General features: G+C 35.2%; 1 protein-coding gene across 1 annotated transcript in view; it reads right to left on the reverse strand.

Moving 5' to 3' along the window:
• Positions 1 to 2,325: 2,325 nt before the first annotated feature.
• LOC121732693 overlaps positions 2,326 to 21,665 on the reverse strand; it is a 136,293-nt gene continuing 116,953 nt past the window's right edge. Inside the window, exons 3-6 of the mRNA XM_042122644.1 lie at positions 11,075 to 11,271; positions 8,090 to 8,321; positions 4,162 to 4,239; positions 2,326 to 3,738 (exon numbers count right to left, since the gene is read on the reverse strand). Coding sequence (XP_041978578.1) covers positions 3,429 to 3,738; positions 4,162 to 4,239; positions 8,090 to 8,321; positions 11,075 to 11,271 — 817 coding nt within the window. The 3' untranslated portion in view covers positions 2,326 to 3,428. The remainder of the gene's footprint in view (positions 3,739 to 4,161; positions 4,240 to 8,089; positions 8,322 to 11,074; positions 11,272 to 21,665) is intronic.

Consider the following 21,665-nt stretch of genomic DNA (forward strand, 5'->3'; position numbering starts at 1 on the left):
CAATGGCAGAATTATTCTCTATCTGGACTTTAGCTATCTAAATTAGTCGTAGACTAGGTAAGTAGGTCAGCACTAAAAACTTATCTTTAGGCAACTTTATTTTGCTTTCTTCATTTTACAATATTTCAGTGTTGCAACAGCAAATTCATGAAAGTCAAATATGAATTTCCTCATGCGATAACCATTTACCGTTTACCGAGATTGCAGAAGAAAATGGGAAATGTATTGGGTATGCATGGGCCGCGCTTGCATGCAGCCAGCCCTAGGGTATTATGGCTATGGATGTAGGGCAGGGTTTCTCAAACTTTCGGCTCCACGAACCTCTGTTAATATTTCCAGGTGACAGCGAACCCCTAACTAAGTAATGAAAATAAGGTTTTTATTTGAATAAAAGGTAACATAATTATTATTATAAACTGCCAAAAGAGTGCCGCGCGTGCCTGCCAGTTATCAAGCCACCATACCGGAAATTTTGTCGCGACTCGCGAACCCCCTGCCCTCGAATGGCGAACCTCTAGGGGTTCGTGTACCCCATTTTGAGAAACCCTGATCTAGGGTATTCTCCAATCTAAATGCATGTACCAATTTCGTGAACATTGTTTTATTTTATTATTATTTTCAAGGCTGTCACCCGAAAAAATCTGTACCTACCTCTATCTCCTTTACTTCATTACTAATAATATTATAAACGCAAAAGTGTGTCTGTCTGTCTGTGACCTCTACACGCTTAAACCGTTGAACGATTTGAATGAAATTTGATATGGAGGTACTTTTGGGAAAGGACTAGGATCCTTTTCATCCCGGAAAATATGTAAGGTTGGATTGCATTGAATTGCGTCCAGTGCCCGTTTACAATATTTCAGTAGCAAATAGCAATCCAGCACTGGTTGGAATAATGTAAACCAGCCATAATAATCGTATTTCATTTAAACTTTGAGCACACTTACCCAAGACAATAATTTGATTAATTTATAATAGCCTTTTCACCTAATTCACTAGGTGAAAAGGGATTTCCATTTGGAGGCTCAGCGAACGTCTAACGGTTTTACAATATAATTACATAGGTAAGACGATTTTCTTCAAATCCAATCCCAGTTCAATTTAAGTTTTGAGTGTTATAATATAAATCCTATGGCCTCGAGACCTTTTAGAAGAAATTACATAAATTTTTACTTAACAGTTTTTAAGGTGACGCACCCAAAGGGGTGATTTTTTATTTATTTCTGTCTTGTTTTTGTTTATTTGTCTGTGCGTCTGTCTCCAGGGTTCTCAAAAATAGTGTTATCTAGAGAGTTTTACAAATTAAGTAGGTACAATATTATGTAATTTTTGTTGCCGCTTTTTCTGTTGTTTAACAAGTAACAACAAATACTAAAAAAAATAATATTTAAGGAGGCTCTCATACTAGAAACGTAAGTTTAACGTGCAGCACTGAGATAAAAAAATTAAGAACGCAAAATTAAATTGTTCAAGTTTTTCACCTACCCATTAATTCTAAGATTTTCCTTGTGATTACCACTATCCCCAATATTTTGTTTCAATTCTTGTGAATCGACAAATTAGTAGGGGTAGCCCATTTGTTTTAAAGCCCTTACACAGGCGCGTTATTATAGGTCGATAATATCGCATGCGGTATTGCGATAATGCGTCCCGAATCCCGACTCCTTGCACACAGCTGCGTTTTTATCGTCCGATATTTCTTACGATAAATTACTGGTTACTATTGCAGGTGTATGTACGGTCATTTGCGTCCTGATACAAAACATTCTAGAAGTTAGAACTCATATCGGAATATCCCAGGACGGAGAAACGCAACGTCCTACTTTCATTGCGGCGTTATTATCGCATATATAATATACGTCATGACCATCCTAATACAAAATGTACCTACTGAAAACAGATATCGCAATAACGCATGCGATATTATCGACCTAGTTATAATAACGCGCCTGTGGTGGGGGAGGGCCTTTAAAGAGCGAAGAGGTTTTTGCGTCCAGTTTTTGCGACCTATCCACTAATTCTAATATTTTTATAACTTCCCTGTAAGTATAATTACCCACCTAATAATTATACGAATATTTATTCCGTTTTGAGTCTTCTGTCTTCGTAGCTTTATACTTTAAAGGTTTGAAAGTAATAATAATAAAAAGCATAGATTCACTAAAGATTTTTATTATTATTATCCTTACACGACTAATAACGTTATTTACAATTATTTAATAATTACATAATAATATTATTTTTTATAGTAAAGAAACCTAATAGGTTACATAATATTCTAAAACATCACTTATTTTTTATACATTTTATTAATGAACTAAATAATAATTTGGAAATTGTCACGCATTTACAATCATCAAATTTTAATTCATGAAAACAAAAATTGTGTTTTTTAACAAAAAAATAAATTAAAATCGATGTTTTATAAAACGGTCTTTTGCCGTAGCCTTTCGATTTTTTATCCTATTAGATAGCCTCTTTAATGTACATATATTATTTGTAAATGTGTGACTCTTTATACCATTATTAAGTTATTAACGAAAGTAAAACATGGATTAAGTATTTACAATGTCTTACATCTTCTGAAATAAGACTTAGATAAAACATTATTTGTCTAAGCTAAATGGCAAAGTTAGGTCAATATAACACAATTTAATGGTGTCTAGCCGCATTTTGCAGAAACAAATTAGTAAAAATAAATAAAAGAACGCACTTGCCTTCTATAAATTAAAACTCATTTGGTACGCCAAAATAATTCTAGACGCAAAATTTTGCTCGTTCGCTTCACTTGCTCTAATTAGGTACATCAAATGAATTTGATATTAACTGAGGAACTACATTATCAATCATTTTGCCCATTCAAAAAACATTTTAGACTTTATGTAGCCATTCTGAATTGGGGTCGAACAAACCACATCGAATCAATTTATTAGAGTATGAATAAAATTAATTGAAATAACATCTGGCGTTGGAAATGCTCATTAACAGAATATATTATACATTGGCACTAGGTATATTAACACGCATCAGTTGTACATTATGGTGTAATTTTGGCTTTAAATACTTCATTGGAAATATAATACAATACAGATTACTCTACATTATTATAAATCTGCTTCGATTATTTACATAAAATAATGTCCGGATGTTCCGCAGCTTACAAATTTCTATTTACACAATATAAACTTATCTACAGGTACTTTACTTTGTTCTCGAAATGGGCAGACAATTATAAAAACTACCGTCGTCGCTATAAAAGTTTAACATCAGTTTAAATATTTCAATTCTTATTCACCGAAACTAAACAATTCAAACTCGATTCGAACCACATATTTTGAAATTCGAACTGTTAACTTTTTTACGTCGTTGTCACAGTGGCACAGAAATCGCAACATTCTTCCTTCGAAATTTGAAATTGTTCATTTGCGTTATAAATGTGCCAGTATGTCGATTTCGGAAGGCGGCGGTGAATGCGTTTCGTTGAGCGCCGGCGACCCGGACACGGTTACGATGACGGGCTGCGCGTCCGTGTGCACGATTGTGACCAAATGCTCGTCGGGGTCCTTCTCCTGCTCGGTGGGCTTGGGCAGGGCTTCTATGGTGTCGTTGTATTTGAGTTCTATGGGCGTGATAGACGGGAGTGCGTCTGTGACTGCGACGGGGGGGTCCGCGCGGGGGGCGCGGTACGATGGTGGTCCACTGTACTCGGACCCACACCAACCGGCTCCCGTTGTCCCTCTGAAAAAATAAAATTATTTTGTTAAAAATAGTCGACGTAAACAAAAAAGCTCGTCATCAATAAAATTTAAAGTTTTTACCATTACCATTGCCATTAACCAACATTGAATTAAAATGTAAAGCATAATAAAATTTATAATCATTGAAACAAAAAGTAAAATGTATTGAAACAGAATTGGCAAATATGAACGCTCTTTCGCATGAAAAAGAAAACATCCCGTTTCACAGATTAAACAAACGGTGTTTTTTTTCGTCTGCGATTTGTTGTAGTCTGTTCGGAGTTGTGTTACCTCGCCGTTTCCATAAAATGACTCTTATCTCTTTGCTATAGGCACTAGTAAACAGTAAAATAACTTTCGATGTTTAATTAATCGCTCCTTCGATTCGGCGGTAATTGTGTTTGTGTTGACTTATCATTAGTACCTGAGTAGACTAGCTGAGTTGGACCGGTACGTGGGGGGCGGCGATATCGCGGGCGCACTTCTGTCTAGGAGAAGTAACCTGGAAATGAAAAAAAAATTGGTTATATTTTTTATTAAAGTAGTTAGCTGTTGCCCGCGACTTCGCCCGCGTAAACTTTAGTTAATAGTTGTTCCATTGAATAGTTAACGCGCAAATCAGGGGCTTAGGCATATATTTTGTAAAATTTGAATGAATAGCTGCAAACTTTAAATTATGAAGAGACAGAATAACTAATTATCTCCCAGACTAATTAATAATTATTAAAAAAAAACACAGACACACACACACAAGCATACGCACACACACCAATTCACACGTACGCAAACACTTAAAATACTAACGTGAACGGACTTTACTATAAAATGTGATTTGCCTAATGCGGTTTTTAGGCACTAATATCCCACAAAACAAAATACAAAAATACAAATACAAAATACAAAAGTCTTTATTCACCATGATAATTTTACAAATTAATTTTACAAACATTTTAACAAATAACGGTCCCCCAAACTAGGCGAGTTATTACACTCGCCTAGTTTGGGGGACTGACTGACTGACTTCGCCTCTTCCACTCTTTCTATATAATAAACCTGTGTTTTATTATATAGAATCTGCATTAATGTTGTAATGGTGTATAATTATTAATCAAAGGCAAGAGTTTTGATAATAATGTGAAGATATGGCATTATTATAGTTATGATGATGATATTATAATTAACACATTGACATAATAATAAGCTTTTAGTTGTTGAAACAACGCCGAAATTTCCGAATATGTATTTATAAGGATTCAAAAGTTCTGTATAGGACCTTCGGAACCAGGGTATACTTCGACGCAAATTCTTATTTTTTGGTAGTTTAAGCTTGAAATCCTTCAGAAAAACGTAAAATCACTATAATATGTTTCTATATGAATTTCAAGGAGTCCCATCGATTTCTCATGGATCGCATCATCAGATCACCACTTTTGTGATCATGTTACCGAAATCGGGCTACATCAGCTCATACAACAACAAAAGAATTTTGAAAATCGGTCCACAAATGGCGTAGTTGCCCGAGGACAAAATATACAAAAAAAGTAAAATATATCATCCTCCTTTTCGGAAGTCGGTTAAAAAGTAGCCTAAGTTATTCCATACTACATCAGCTATCTGCCAAAAAAAGTCCCGTCAAAATCGCTCCAGCCATTACGGAGATTAGCCGGAACAAACAGACAGACAGACATACAGACAAAAATTGTAAAAAATGTTGTTTTGGTGTATGTAGCCTACATACATTCATATGCATGTAGTAAAAAACGGTTCTTTCATTATTACAAACAGACACTCCAATTTTATTTATATGTATGTACCTATTGAGTATAGATGTATATATAATATTATTATGTAGGTACGTATTAAAGTCTATAAAACACAAGCTCTTGAAATGTAGAGTTTCGGGCAAGCACTGTCGTCATGCGGATAAAAATTTAGCTTTTCAATGTATTTTCAATTTTATATTGGCTTTATTTGGTACTTAGGCAGTAGTTTCTTTGTCTAAAATAAGTAATAATAAAATCTACGCCTAAACTAGTATTATATTATATAGTACCTGGATGACCGAGCTTTGCTCGGTATAGCAAACACTCATTGGCTTCTTGTTACTTAATAACGCCATCTGCTGGTCATTAAAACAATTAGTTGCTAACAAAATAGTATTATTATTCGCCAATAGATGTCAGGAAGAGTCATATTTTTCAGTTTATCGATTATCGATAAAACACGAATAAAAAGACATTTTCTGAAAATGATTCCTAGCTAGATCGATTTATCGCCCCCGAAACCCCCTATATACTAAATTTCATGAAAATCGTTGAAGCCGATTCCGAGATTCCAATTATAGATTTATATATATACAAGAATTGCTCGTTTAAATATATAAGATTTATATTCACTTCATACAGGGTGAGACAAATTAGTAAACCCTTTCATAAACAGTGTACCTTTAACCTAACCAAGGGCGTCGCCAGGGGGGGGGGGGGGGGGGCAGGGAGGGGCAGCTCCCCCCTAGAGACTCTAAAAAACGTTGCCAAATATAATGCAAAAGCAACGACCACTATAATATTAAAATCTGGTAATAGATGTAAGGCTCGTAGTACAAGTGAAAAGTTTCATGTGCTGTCGACTTTACCTACAATTCATACCTACTTTTCTCATTTATTAGAGAGTGAGTAAAGTATGAATTGTAGACTGTAGTAGGTAAAGTCAACTTGCCCCCCCCTGCGCCATCGGCTGGCGACGCCCTTGAACCTAACGCGAGTTGCAATAACGCACAAATGGTGCAAAAAGGTCGGCAACTATACCTATTCGGGTAAAATATGTGCCAAACTATTTGAGCAACAATTTTCACTGTAACTAGTAACTGCTCACAATATTTAGCTGCTGAAATACGAACTGAGTTTTAATGCTCATAGTTTAGAATTTAGACCACATTTTGTGTGTAGAGGATTTATTCAAAGATAGATAATATTATAGAAATGTATCCTCCTGCGCAAAAGGGGTTCCACTCAAAAGCACAGGTTAGGTAATGTAACGGAAACAAATTAATCCGGTACCTAATCATTTAAGGTTGGGTTGCACCAGAGGCGTGGCTAAAGTTAAAGTTACGGTTATAGTTAAGGCTAATTTAACTTTAACCTTAACTTTGACCACAGAATTTGACAGAAGACGTTGCTGGTCCTACAAGGCTTTATAAGAACGTGGGTGCGGGCGCAGCTGGTAAAGGAGAACTGTCAAAAATGGCGTTTTTGTATGATGACAGCTGCGTTAGTTCCTTTTTTCGCTACGTGCATTTAAAGCCTTGTCGAGCTCTATGGTTATGGTTAAATATGGCGTCTTGATGGCGTCTATTTTTAACTTTAACTAAGATTGGACATTTTGCATTGTAGTTAAAGTTATAGTTAAAGTAAGTTGGTGGAACCCACCCTAAGTGTGACGATTTTGATGTGAATTGTCGGAAACCAAAGCATGGCAATAATAACCATTAAGTATACCTTTCTTTTATGTACTTAATTATAGTTCTCTAGTAGTAGTAACCCCGAACGTTTTTACGGATATAACTCTACAATAGAGCCTACCCTTTCCTTTGTAGGCCTTTGTAACCTTTATCGATTTCTAGCTCTCATTTCTAGTATTATGCAAAATATACAAACGAAAGTATTTTAAGTATGCTGTCTATGTATAATATCTAATTCAACTTTTATCTCTATATCCGGCCGCCCAGGTCCTGGGGACCTGGGGCCTGGGCGGCCGGTTATAGAGAATACTAGAAATGAGAGCTAGAAACCGATGAAGGTAACAAAGGCCTACAAAGGAAAGGGTAGGCTCTATTGTAGAGTTATATCCGTAAAGACAAGCAATTTTCTTGTCAATATCACGTATCGCGTAATATTCCTTAGGTATTATAACCGTCTAGGGTTGATATTAAACAACGCCAATTTAATTGTCAATAAACCATTCAATAAAATTTAAGCGTGATATTGACAATAAAATTGCTCGTCTAGGGGGCCGGTAAGGCTTACATATTGGTAAAATCACAAGGGGATGCGATGCATTTTTAAAAGAGCCATTCAAAATTGGAACAGGCAGCCCAATTCTGATAATCCAAAGTATATCATTCTTGTGTAGTAAGTTTAGTTAAGAAAGGCTCATTTAAAACACATCGCCTCGTTACGTTGCAATATCAACTGACTCTATCATTACTAACATTCCTGCATCGCGCTATCGAAGTTTTCCAAGTGCGTCTGTATATATACGACAGCTGAAATGTATCTCTTGGGGCTCCGGCCTGACCGGGCATACCACCTCGCTCGGTGAGAAGATCTTCCTTTGCGCCTCCATATCCCACATACCTCAGTCTATATTCTTGCATGGACGCCTGGTAGGTCGGCGGCGGCGGCCGGTAATGAAACTCTGGGTACAACATCGCCGCGTAGGGATGATGAGGGCGCGCGTAGCTCGGAGGCAGCCGCGGTACCAGCCGGCGGCAAGACGCCCGACGGAGCCCGAGCAGCGCGCAGGGGGCATCGCGGGCGCCGAGACGCCAGGCGAGTCCCGCTGCTGTTACTAGCACTATGCCTATACCTAGAAGAAGATAAGGTAGTAATTAGTAGGCAGTAGATGGTAATTGGTTTGGTCTCATAATATAAACCAGCAGTTTTAAGGGAATTACAATGGGTAAAACTTTTGAGACATGGGTTTCTAATGTGATTATAGCTGTTAGCTAGTCAAGGTTACCAACAACTAAACCTGCCAGGTTTATAAAAAGTGGCAGAACGTATCTAGAATAGATAGTTACGTCGCTGCCTAGCCTAGCCTTCAAGTCACAATGAATATTGACTCGACATTACTCGGCTAAACAACGTAGTATGTCCACTTCGTACAGTTTCTCAGATGAAAAGCAAAATACAAAATATGCGTTGTAGAGCCTAATAATTAATTTATCTGATGTAAATGATGACCTAAAAATGTAGGTGTCTTTTTCTTAATTTTCCTCAATCACAAACGAATCAGTTGTAGATTGTAGATTGTAGGCCTATTAATTAATTTATCTGATGAAAAGCACCTAAAAATGTAGGTGTCTTTTTCTTAATTTTCCTCAATCACAAACAAATTACTTATCGCACGAGAGGTCTCATAAGTTGACAACAAACAGAGCGCCGCAATTAGGGACACAATTGAAAAGGGCACGTTCGTATGACAATAACAAGTCCGAAATCTCATTACAGCGCAGTGAAGTTTTCAATTAAACTTCCAATGAGTTTTGGAGGCGGATTAATTGGATTTTCATTAGCGTTAGACACAAATGATGTTGTTCCGATGTGTCCCGCAATTTGTACCTATCACTCGGCAACTTCACGTGTCACGATTGACGTGTGAAGTTGGTCACAAGCGATTGTTCAAAACTACAGTCCAATAAACCTTATTAATAACAACATAAAGTTGATTCTTCTATAAATTCCGTGATGAAAAAATAGGAACGTAGACTGTGCCTTCAATAACTGAACAGAAAACAAAATGCTGCAGTGGAAAGTCTATTGACTACGCTGTTACCCGAAAAAGTTACTGAATATAGGAAACGGTACCAAACAACTGCGCTTTCTGCAAGTTGAAAAATGGAAATGTTTTGCAGTTAACGCTTATTAAATAACAATGTTATTGTAATTTAGTTACATTATTGATAAAAATAATTTACATTTTAATTGAGCGAACCAAACCGGACAAGTCCATCAGAGTGCGAAAGAATTTTTTTTCAAATCGACTTCTCTTGACCCATCTGCGTCAATCCCTGTTAATATTTTAAATTAAAACTGGTTAAAAAGGCTTTAAAAGTCCGTTTTCAAACAAAACCGGATTAGTTCAGTATTAGTAGTAACAGTTGATACTTTTTTTTCTCGCGGACTTATTCGGTTCTGTTCCCCAGCTCCTCAATTTGTCCCAGAGGGGTGGTGTACAGTATAATTATTGCATAAACGTTTAAAAATTAATTAATTTGATTTTAGATAATATCTTTTTTACTGTCGTATTTAAAACTCAAAACTCAGTATTATACTTAGTAAAAAAACTTCTCACAAAGTAGTTATAAGTTTACTGTAGTACTTAATTTACCGTTTATAAGGGACAAAGCCAAATTACTTAGTTAGTTACAGTAATATTCAGTGAGTACTGTCGTTAGCTTATTTTACTACATTTTATTATAGAGAGGGACCGCAAATAACGACTAGATACGGCACGTCTACGTCATTTGGCTAAGTCCCTGTCTAACCAACTCAACCAAGCTCTACATATCAACACGTCTAGCGACTGACAAGCTATATTGGTCGGTTGATTGACCCATGAATACCACGGCGCGGCGTAGTGTGTGGACATCGGCCTGTCAAAGTGCCTAATAGGCAATCAAACAGAATGATGGTTGTACATGGCTTTGCGAGGACAATCGCTAAACTTCATGTTGAATGTATCGTGGTTGGACTCTATAAAAATGCATATTTACAGTTTCTAAGATTTTTTTAAGATCTTGTTTTCTTTATAAGCCTTGCTGTAGAAGTGTAGATAAATTTCGAAACTGAGTTTCCTATATTTTAAAAAGTACGCTTTCGCTTCGCTTCCCGCTCGATAGGCGCGAAATATTTGACTTTGATTATAATATGAATGAGACACTAATTTCTTTTTATTTTTATGCTCGTGCATAAAAAAGATAAAATTAATCGATTGTGAAATGAAAAACCGTGGAAAATGAAGTGAACTGTGAAACGATTATCAAAGGCTTTGTCAGAGCCTGAATTTATACTCGCCCTACATTCTCTATGTAATATCAACTTTAAATATTCAACATGTTTCCAAGTTTTATACGGTTTTTCATTTATCTGCTTGTGAAATTCCAATTTTACGTATTGCCTTTATTGTTATTTTATTTGGAATTGTGGAAGAGCGATTTTCGATTAATTTGGTACAATATTATATTTTACAAAGGTGGTTACTTTTTCTCTTATTGTTCCAAATATGTGTACGGCGATTGGACAAAAATTATGAGTATTAGAAATCAGTTGATTTGCCATAAAATGCCATAAATAGAAATGATCAAACCTAAAATAGTCTGTTTGCTGTAATAATAGCTGCTATCTGGCATTTCTAGATTCTATATATATGCCTCTGTTTTTAACTTTTATTTATGCATTTTTTTCTGCTAAACTTCTTTACTTAGACGATTAATTCTGTCCATAGAATTCGCTCTTTGGACCCAATAAAAAAATTGCTGACCTACCATAAGCTGCACTATGAACAGCAAGCCTTAACAGCTTTTGGGTCCCAATTAAAAACGAGAACTAATTACTAACCTATCATAAGCAGCAGCAACGTTAGTGGCGCTTTCGGATGGGGCCGCAGCGCGCCGAGCACGGCCCCCGCGGCCACCAGGCAGGCCCCCACCACACCCAGGAACAGCACGCAGAGCCGCAAAGGGGGCCTCCCGCAGCACGACTTGGGCGCGTTACCCTCGCCTTCGGAGCACGCGTATGCCGCGCCTCTGCCTAATCTGTAATAAAAAAAATATCTGTCATGCGTTGGTTGGTATGGTTGGTGCAGGTACCTATTAGGGAAATGTAGACATAGAAATTTAAATTTTGAATTTGGAAAAAAAAGTTTTTTTCGCCGGGCTTGTTTTGGAGCCCGTAGATGTAGGTATAGGTAGGATATCTTATATCATGTAGACTGGACGTTTAAATAGAAAATACTACGAGAGAAATTAATTCATGGGCAAATGTGGACGGACCTACGTTATTTCGTCGGGTTACGTTCGGTAATTTCTCTGATGAAATAATTATAGCAATGATAAAAAAGTACCTATGCACGAATAATATTATGTTATGTAACTTGTAAGAGACACGAAGTACAACTGCAGGTCAAATCGTGATATTTGGCATAGCAATGTCGTCTAAAAATATGAACCTACTCCATGCTCGTAGGCTAAAATGGTCGTATAGCAATTCCTCTCAATCAATTCACAAAATGAATAGTCAAAATTGTCAAAGTCACGAATGTCAAATTTAGACCAATTCTAAATTCGTCGGTCTAAATTCGTACTAATTTGACATTCGTGACTTTGACAGTTTTGACAATTCATTTTGTGAATTGATTGAGGGGAATTGCTATACGACCATTTTAGCCCCGCAGTACCATCGATCAAACTAAAAATACAATTTCGATTATCTAGCAGTCTTTAATTTCTGAGACGACTTCCAACGAGTAACATGTTTTACTTAACAACACCATTACAAAACACATTAAACCTATCATCGTGTTTACACTTTACAGCCGTGTTTACCGTCAAGTTACACATGGCCATCGACACACCCTCAAGTCTCCATGCATGCATTATGCATCCTCCGTGCTCCCACATGATATGCGGCTTATGTTTTCTTTAAAATCCGTTTAAGCTATCGAAGCTGCACAAATCATTTTGAAATATGACTTTGGGGATTTGGGAATTTAATATTGAAAATGTTATAGCTTAAACAGATATTATGCACCTACTTGAAGTTATAATATTATGTCACGTTTGAAGCTTGAGTAAGGACATTCTGGTTTAATATCCTCACTTAAAAATGCGAAAGTATAATATCTGACTGTCTATTACCGCTTCACACCTTATCATCCTAAACCTAACCGATTTAGATGAACTAGAGAGTAGAGATCGCCCAATGGTCGAAATTCGACCTTAGTTTCAACGACATTAGGACTACTACGTTTAATTCGTAAAAAAATATTGACTTTATCATATATTTTTTCAACTCTCGTCTCTGGGACTCAGCCGATCTCAGACTGGCCGTGTAAGCATTGTCTAATAGTATCTAAGATTCAATAAAAAACTATGACCCATTTTCAATTTGTCAACTTGTTGTCAACAGACTTCAACCATAAATAAAAGAGTATAATTCGTATGTATAGGCTTGTCACTCAAAAATCTGTCATCTTCTTGAGTGTGCGTATTGTAGTGTGTGTAATGTTTTATTTCTTAAAAAAATCTATGATAAAAGCATAATTTGAAAATAATATTAGCTCGATGCACTCCTTCACTATATAAACTATAACTGTGCAAAATTTCATTCACCTACGTTTCCGCATTTTTCGGCAAAAGGGATACAAAGTTTTTCGCTTGCGTATTAATGTATAGATGTTGGTATGGAGATACTTAGACATATCATTTTGATAGTTTTTGTTGCGGGAAATGTACGATTTCCACAAGATATTTAGGGTCAACTCAAACCGCAACGCGACGAGGCGAGGCGCGGCGCGGCATAAATTTGTGTGGATTTGACAGATTTCAATTGCGTGAGACGTCTTGCGTATCTGTCAAATCCATATTTTAGAAATGCAACTACGCGTCGCGTTGCGGTCTGAATCAACCCTTATACTCCTTTGTTTTAGCTTCATGTTATACTCATATCATGATATATAAAAATAAGTCGGGTTTTCTTTCCTGACGCTATAATTCCAGAACCCACGAACCGATTTCCATGGTTTTGCATTCGTTGGATAGGTCTCGGGCTTCGTGAGGTCCATAGAAAAAAAAACTTCAAGAGAAAATCAGGAAAACATTTTATGGCAAAACTACTTTGCCGGGACAGCTAGTCCAGTATATTAAGCTAAATGACAGTACCTAAGGTTTAAAAACGTGAGCGACTTCATAAGCTAAGAACTCACAGACGCATTAGTACTAAAGTTGTTTCTTCGATGACGCCGGAGAAAGTCGTAAGCATTTCGTAAGAAAATAACAGAGCGTCGAATGAAAAGAATATAATTTTGGAGCATGATGCCACATTAATATGGCAGACAATAGGCAACAAAAACAGCCATTAATTATGTTAAATAGATCGTACGTGACTCACACAAAACATTTTTCTTTTGATCCAACAAAATCAATTGCCATTATAAGATCCTTCCTGTGTAGGGTCAGATGGGGGTCAACAAACTCGGTGCATTCAGCCGTGGGCAAGTTACTTCAAATTACTGTTGCGCACATTCGTTACTTTTTTTGTGTGGAACGCTATTTCAAATATGGAATTTATCTTTTTTTTTAATTTTAATTCACGTTGCGTTGTAGTAATAGATATACATAAGTCATAATGCCATGGTATACAGGCAGACAGAAGACAAACTGAAGGCCGGCTAATTAAGAACTGAAAACGAAAAATGTACAAAATTTGAGCTAATTTAAAACTACCGACTCTTTTTGTGTCTGTAAATGAAAATGGCCTACCATCAAATTAAGTTTGGAATCAGGAATGCAGAAACAAGTTAATAAAACAGACGAAAGACTCGTACATCAGAGACCTTACTTTTTCATGGCGGCCAAAAATAGGTACTTTTAATTAGCTTTGAATAGCACAATCGTAGGACGGTGGAGTTTTTAGTTTTTTTTTTTTTTTTGGACTTTGTAAAGTTTCTGAACAATCCTGCTACAATAATATTAGCCTTATTACTGCATTGAGATCACGTACTTTGAGTTTGATTTATTACAGCACAAAAGAAGTTTGTAGACGAAGTGCGCTGAAACTTATCACTTCGATAATAGAAATTGAAGTGCGCTGATTGATTTTTTTTTTAATTTTTCATAAAGCAATCTGCAAGAAAGTTGTATGTTTTAAGTCACAGTAAGTATATTGTGAAAATAAATCTTAGGAAAATTTAAGCAAACGGCATAAAATATCATAATAAATAATACTTAACACTTTGTCGAGAAAGCGTTATTTGTTAGAGGAAAATTCTAAGAAGGGTGGACAACCTCAATTGATTGCTCTGAAAGTGTGTTTGTTTAAATTTAAAACATAATTAATTACAATCTGGTAAATTACAAATTATACGATATAAACCACTTGGAGTAACACAAATCTTGAAGGTGCTTTGCGGCTTTGGCTTTCCAAACATTAACCAAACCGCCGGCTGACCCAATTACAGCGTCTTAGCCTCAAATGTTGTTCTTTTAATTCTAAAATACTCTATTTTGCTCGATAATGTGATACTTACTTATTATAAGCTTCCTACATTTCCCATTTAAGGACAAAATATTTAAACACGCCAATCATGTGACTTCTTTATAAAATTCTCGTCTTTTCAGTTTGCCTCAACGGCTGCAAGTATTTTCATAGCATATAAGAGGTCTTTGTACTTTGATAAGGCGTGCATTGTGTTGGTCTTGTTTTGTCTCCTTTAAATTTGCTCAGAATGAATATAATTTCTAATATTATCTACATGTACATCGTTTGGGTGAATTACTTCTCAGTTCTCAGCTATTTCCTAGGATAGGAAAAATAACATGTTTCTTGGTTGTTCCACTTTAAAGCTGTAGGTACTAAGTACTAACCTCTAATTGGTTGTAACTTTGTAAGTATTCCCATGTATTTCTCCTATGTTTCTTCTAGCTTAGGAAATAGGTTTTTAATACGGGACAAGTTTTAAAGCTTTACTACCACTAATTATTATAAAAACGTCGAGTTTCCGAACGAAGCGAGTTTAAAACGAAGATCGTTAGTTATCCATACATCTATGTGATGTCAGGCGCTCAGTGATGGATGGACCGATGCTTTGTTACATCCCTCTATTTAAATCCAGTTAGAACAATTTAAATCCTCGTTATAAGTACTGTTTTGTTATAGACATTTTTAAAGATAGCATTCGCTTAGGCCAGGGTTTTTTAACTTGTTGGTCACAAGTCATAACTCACAACCCCCTGGTTGAAAAACACTGGACGATACATTTTTCATTCCCGATTCCTGAGATCATTAGACAGGGATTTGTCTATTCACATATCGCCATTCGTCAAAAGTCAAAACTCTAACCAATCAAAAACGTTTTTGAAAATTAAAAAAAAACGCAAAAACCGACCATGATATTTAATTTAAAAAATTTACAGTATAATAAAATTAATGAGACTATAAAATTAAGAGCACATGGCAACACAGCGCCATATGTTACACAAAAAATACGCACGTACGATAACTAAAACAAATTGTTTACGACACGCGATCTAATAAATTGTTTTTCTACCCTCATAATTTCCCGATGAAAGTTCGTAATTAGTCTCGACGTTTGAGGTTTGATATAATAAAGTCGGGAAACTTTGAGAAGATTGAATAAAAATACCTAGTCGTCTCTTAATTTTTTTGATCGTAATAATTTTTTTAAATCTTTTTGTAAGCGAGTCTTTGCTTACTTAGGTAGTTTTTTAATGGAAAAAATCTGCCAGTTTAGCGAAAATTACAGAACGAAAAAGAAAAAAAAACATGAAATTTGAGTCCAAGTAAAACTAGCTAATTATTACCGTTTAAACTCAAATTAAATCTATCATTGTCACATTTTTCCTACAAATGAGGAGTTCTAACAACAACCTTAAGGGGCTGTCCTACGCCCATTACCACGTTATAAATACGGACGCGTGCCCTCGGACCCTTTACACTTATGGGCATAAATTTCACGCCATGAACTACATGACACGGGTTTGATGCAACATGTATATTAGTTTACAAAATTTTTGGTAAATTAAATATACACAACATATTTAATTTACCAAATATTTTGTAAACTAATATACATGTTGCATGCAACTTCGTTGCGTTGACTATGATTTTTCCTAGATAAATCTTTCGGAATTGAAAGTATCTCCAAAACTCATTAAAATAGGTTCTGCATAGAGTGTCTTTTCAAAAGAGCTTATTTCCACCTTACCCAATTTTTCAATAAAATGCAAAAAACGTCCTATGTGCCGTGGAAATAGGCGTAATTGTTTTGAATACGTAAATTGAAAGTCAAATTTACATAGGAAATAAGGTGTTTTTGTAATAAACAAATTCGTATAGAGGTGCAAACGTATGCAGAGAATGGATTCCCATCATTACTTCAATTTTTTTCAAAAGTGGAAATAAGTCCTTTTGAAATGACACTCCTCATTATTTTATAGTATTGACGAAATAGTTTCATACGTAAAATTTCAAATTTAAAGAGATTTCACTGCAATGGAAATCGTTTCTGGATTTTACACAAATCATTCTACATTGTAATTTGTGACAATATGTAGAGCGATATTCAATCGATATCACAAATAAATCGGTTTATTTTTATGAAAGTTGAAAAAAGAACCTTAAATATTGGTAACGTTAAAAAACCGTATAAATATTGTATCTAGACATTTTGTTATGCAGTTTGCAAACTATTTGTAATTTTCAAAACAAAAGTTATACATATGAATTGTTCTGATAACAATTACGAATACTTACTAAGGTCATACTGCGGTGCAAAAATATATTTTTAAGTTTATGGGATATCCATAGAAAGGCGATAGTAAACCTATAGAGTCTAGACTCTAGAGTCTAGAGTGTAGATAGATACAAGACACTATAATGAAATAGAAATCACTTTCCCGACTAATATGGTGTGCAATTACTCAGTAATATCAGATTAGCTCAGCCAGTTGAATACAATACATTCATTATTATATTATGTTGTTTAATAAAATATAATAATCTAAATAAATAAATAAAAAAATTAACGCGAACGGCTAAACCGATTTGGCTAATTTTAGGCTTGAAATGTTTGTGGAAGTCCAGCAAAGTCCTATTGTAGGGGGGAAGTAACGAAGTTCACTCATTGCATAGGCCATAGCCAATAGATATTGCTGAAAATTCGTTGCTCCAAAATTTGTTTATATAATATACTAGCTGTTACCCGCGACTTCGTCCGCGTGAAAAAAATGTGATAAGTTGATAACAAAGAATGAACATTATGAACATGGTATCTAATTTGGACCATATCTTATGCAACAACAAAAGAATTTTGAAAATCGGTCCACAAACGGCGGAGTAAAATACATAGGTAAAACATAAAAAAGTAAAAAATATCATACTCCTTTTTTGAAGTCGGTTAAAAAGTAGCCTAAGTTACTCCTTGTCACATCAGCTATCTGCCAATAAAAGTCCAGTCAAAATCGGTCCAGCCATTTCGGAGATTAGCCGGAACAAACAGACAGACATACAGACAGACAAAAATTTTAAAAATTGTTATTTTGGTGTATGTACCGTCTAAACATTCATATGCATGTAGTAAAAAACGGTTATTTCAATATTACAAACAGGCACTCCAATTTTATTTATATGTATAGATTATATAAACAAATTTTGGAGCAACGAATTTTAGTTTACAAAATAAAATAGGTAGTACTTTAATATAGTATGTCCTCCTGAAGCTCATAGATACTCTATACTCGTGAAGAGCTAACACACACACATTCACATATTTTATATCATACTAGCTGTCCCGGCAAACGTTTCTTTGCCATATAAACTATTTCGCCCGTATTATTTTATTGAAGTGACTAAATAAGTATGTCACCGTGGCAACGTCCATCGCTATCCCGTCGCACAAACATTGGTCGCCGTCAGTCTCGAGTTGTAATAATTTACTATTATTTATTCAACAAATGCACTTATCAATATAAAAAGTACCCAGTAGCCGATTCTCAGACCTACAGAATATGCATAATATAAAATTTGGTCAAAATCAGTAAAGCCGTTTCGGAAGAGTACGGGGCCTAACATTGTGAGTTGTGACTTGAGAATTTTATATATAAGATATAGAAGTAGTTCAATCTATACATCTATACATCTATACATATAAATAAAATTGGAGTGTCTGTTTGTAATATTGAAAGAACTGTTTATTACTACATGCATATGAATCTACATACGCTACATACACCAAAAATACATTTTTTACAATTTTTGTCTGTATGTCTCTCTGTCTGTCTGTCTGTTTGTTCCGGCTAATCTCTGAAACGGCTGGAGCTATTTTGCCGGGACTTTTTTTTTGGTAGATAGCTGATGTAGTAAGGTGTAACTTAGGCTACTTTTTAACCGACTTCCAAAAAAGAGGAGGTTATATTTTACTTTTTTCATATTTGTTAGCGGACTATCCATCTTTGTTATTATACTATATTGACGCGGACGAAGTCGCGGGTAACAGCTAGTAAACAAATATAGTTCATAGTTCAGTTCTAAATCTAGCATCTTAGTTCACTAAATAATATTTTGCTCTTCCCTCTAACTCAACAAATAAAGTTCCACTTGGAAACTAAATTAAAGCGTGAACGAGGCTTCTATTTTTAGCAATTATTTAGTCTCAAAGCAATTACTAAAGGAAAATTCTAATTGCAAAGGTTTTCGTTCTTTTCTCTTAAAGGATCAAATTAAATTATAGAATAGAATAGAATACGTTTATTTTTTCCAACACACAACATATACAGAATAGAAAATAAAAAGTAAAAAGGACTTAAGCTATGTACAATTATAATTATAGGTATATGTTATGTGATGTCAAAAATTGGCCCCAGCTCAGCTATACGCAGCAAGCAAGCTTGCTGCACTGGTATTCTGCAGGGGCCAAAGAGTGACTTCACAACATAACATGCAGGGATAAACAATAAATAATTATGACTACAACAGCTACAACAGTAAAAATAATAGACAGAAAAAAGAAAGAACAAAGAAATAACATTACTTACTTACTATAAATAAAGATACGTGACAGGTGTACAAGCATAAGAACTAAGATTATTACCAATTAAAATACAAAAGAAAAAAAAAATAGTTTGACAAGAAAGGCATAATATAATAATATAATCTATGGTGGGAAAAACACATGGATAATTCTATCGATTGTGACGTGGCTTATAATTTGTTTATTGTAAAATCACTTAGGCAATTATTATCTAAGACTTTTGAAACGATTATCGTTGTAGTAATTTAAAATATGATTGGCTGGAGAAATATAGACATGCATAGGCTTCGTGCAAGATAAAAGAAAGGAGAAGTAATTTTACTTCTTAGTAACATAACTAATTTGTAGTTAGACACCCAGTTTTAAAATTTTATGTCCTTCCCCAGGACTAAAGTATTTCCAAACCAAATTTCAGCAAAATCGGTTCGGTCTTCAGCGGTTTAGGCGTGAAGAGCATTATAATATAGCAAAGAGTTTACGGACATAATCTAGTAAGCTAATCTAGCCAAAAAAAGCCTCAAAAACCTTACAATAAAGGAGTGAGCACACTGAGACGGGCCGTGCCGGGGCTCAGCGTGCCGGGGCTCATCGCAAAAATCCGCCTCCATACAATTTGTATGGAAGCGGAAATCCGCTGCGCCCCGACACAGTGTGCGATACGCACATCCGCTTCCATACAAATTGTATGGAGGCGGATTTTTGTGATGAGCCCCGGCACGGCCCGTCTCAGTGTGCTCACTCCTTAATAGTTCAATTTTCATCACACATTTACTGTCCAATACAACAGGCAATCTTACGAAGCGTGACAAAGCCCACGTTAATAACAAAGAAAAATAAGATAAACTCCTATTCTGGAACATTCTCGAAGCGATACATCAATGATTATAGGTTTATTGCATCCGAGCTAGATGAACCGTACCTCTCGAGAGGGGGACTGAGAAATTGGCCTTTTTATGCCAATGTTCATACAATAATACGCCTTAATAGCAACACAAAAAGACGGATTTTCCTGTGTCATTGTTATTGCGGTGTGAAATGAATTGTTTTAGATTTTAGTAGGTATTTTCCTTTTCAGTACTTGAAATTTATTTAAAACAATAATAATTTAATCATCACATTATTCATAGGTATTTCGGAATAACAATGTTGCGAGGAAGTAAACAAAGATATAAGATTTGTGTTTATAATTTCCTTCTATCCCATGTCCAAATTCCGTTGTTTGATTTGTTCAGTAAATGTTAGCTTTTACGTTAGCATGTGACGAATGAGATGTGTTCTTTGAAGTGCTCTTGACGAAAAGCTTTAACGCTCACGATGTTCTTGATTGATTGTAATTTGTATCAAAACAATATACAAACAAAATAAAAATATTTGATGTACAAGTATTTACACGTCAATATGTACTTAATTATAATAAAAAATATTATGTTTCAAGGATCTCTTCACGTTTTTGAACGTCAAAGTTGCAGAGGGCATAATCGTCCATGATAGGCCATCATCGACGTCGATGCTATAGAGATCATAAATACAATATCATCACCATAAATACATACGATCGTAAATACATTTTGGTCATCACATTTTCATATGTTAAGTATGGAAACCGAAGAATATGAATTGATAATATAAAAATAAATGAAAAATAATTACTATTTACTTTTTATTTTTATATTATCAATTCAATTCAAGTTATTAACTTCATGTAGCTTCATACGCAGTAATATTTCAATAATCTTATCCAAGACGCCGCAAAATATGCTGCGAAATAAATTTAATATTAAGACTCTACAATACACGGAGAAAATGTTTTTCGCATAAATCTTTGAAATGAACGCGAATATTCTCCGAGGCGCATTATAAAAGCTAGGTCTTTACTGTTCTGTGCTAATTACTATGGGGTGCAAAGGGACTATTCACATTTTTATTATATTTAATTCTGATACCAATATTAATGAGTTAAATTTTTGAGGGTATTTTTTTACTTTACTAAATCTCTCTCTCTCTCTCTCTTCAGTCACTTTCTCTCTTCGGTCGCGGTCGGCAAAAATCGGAAAGTCACTTTAAGGGCCACCGCACATTAGAGACACGACAGTTTTTAGACAGACTATCGCATAATAAAAAGTACTAGACGCGCACATTTAAAACAAAACGTCGCATAGACAAAGTTGTCTCTACAATAATTTGATTAGGCATTTCAAATTTGAATCCATAAAAATCAAAAAATTTTATAGGTCGGTTAAAATAAGAATTTGGAAAAGTAGCCGTGTTTTCAAGTTTCGTAATCTAATGCGAAACAAACAAGTATGCCAGTATCAAGTTGGCTTTTGTCTTAAACATTTCCGTGTGGGAGAAAAGTCACAGCATTCTTTCCACAAGTATTCG

This window comes from Aricia agestis, chromosome 12 (assembly GCF_905147365.1).
Source record: "Aricia agestis chromosome 12, ilAriAges1.1, whole genome shotgun sequence".
Taxonomy (NCBI): domain Eukaryota; kingdom Metazoa; phylum Arthropoda; class Insecta; order Lepidoptera; family Lycaenidae; genus Aricia; species Aricia agestis.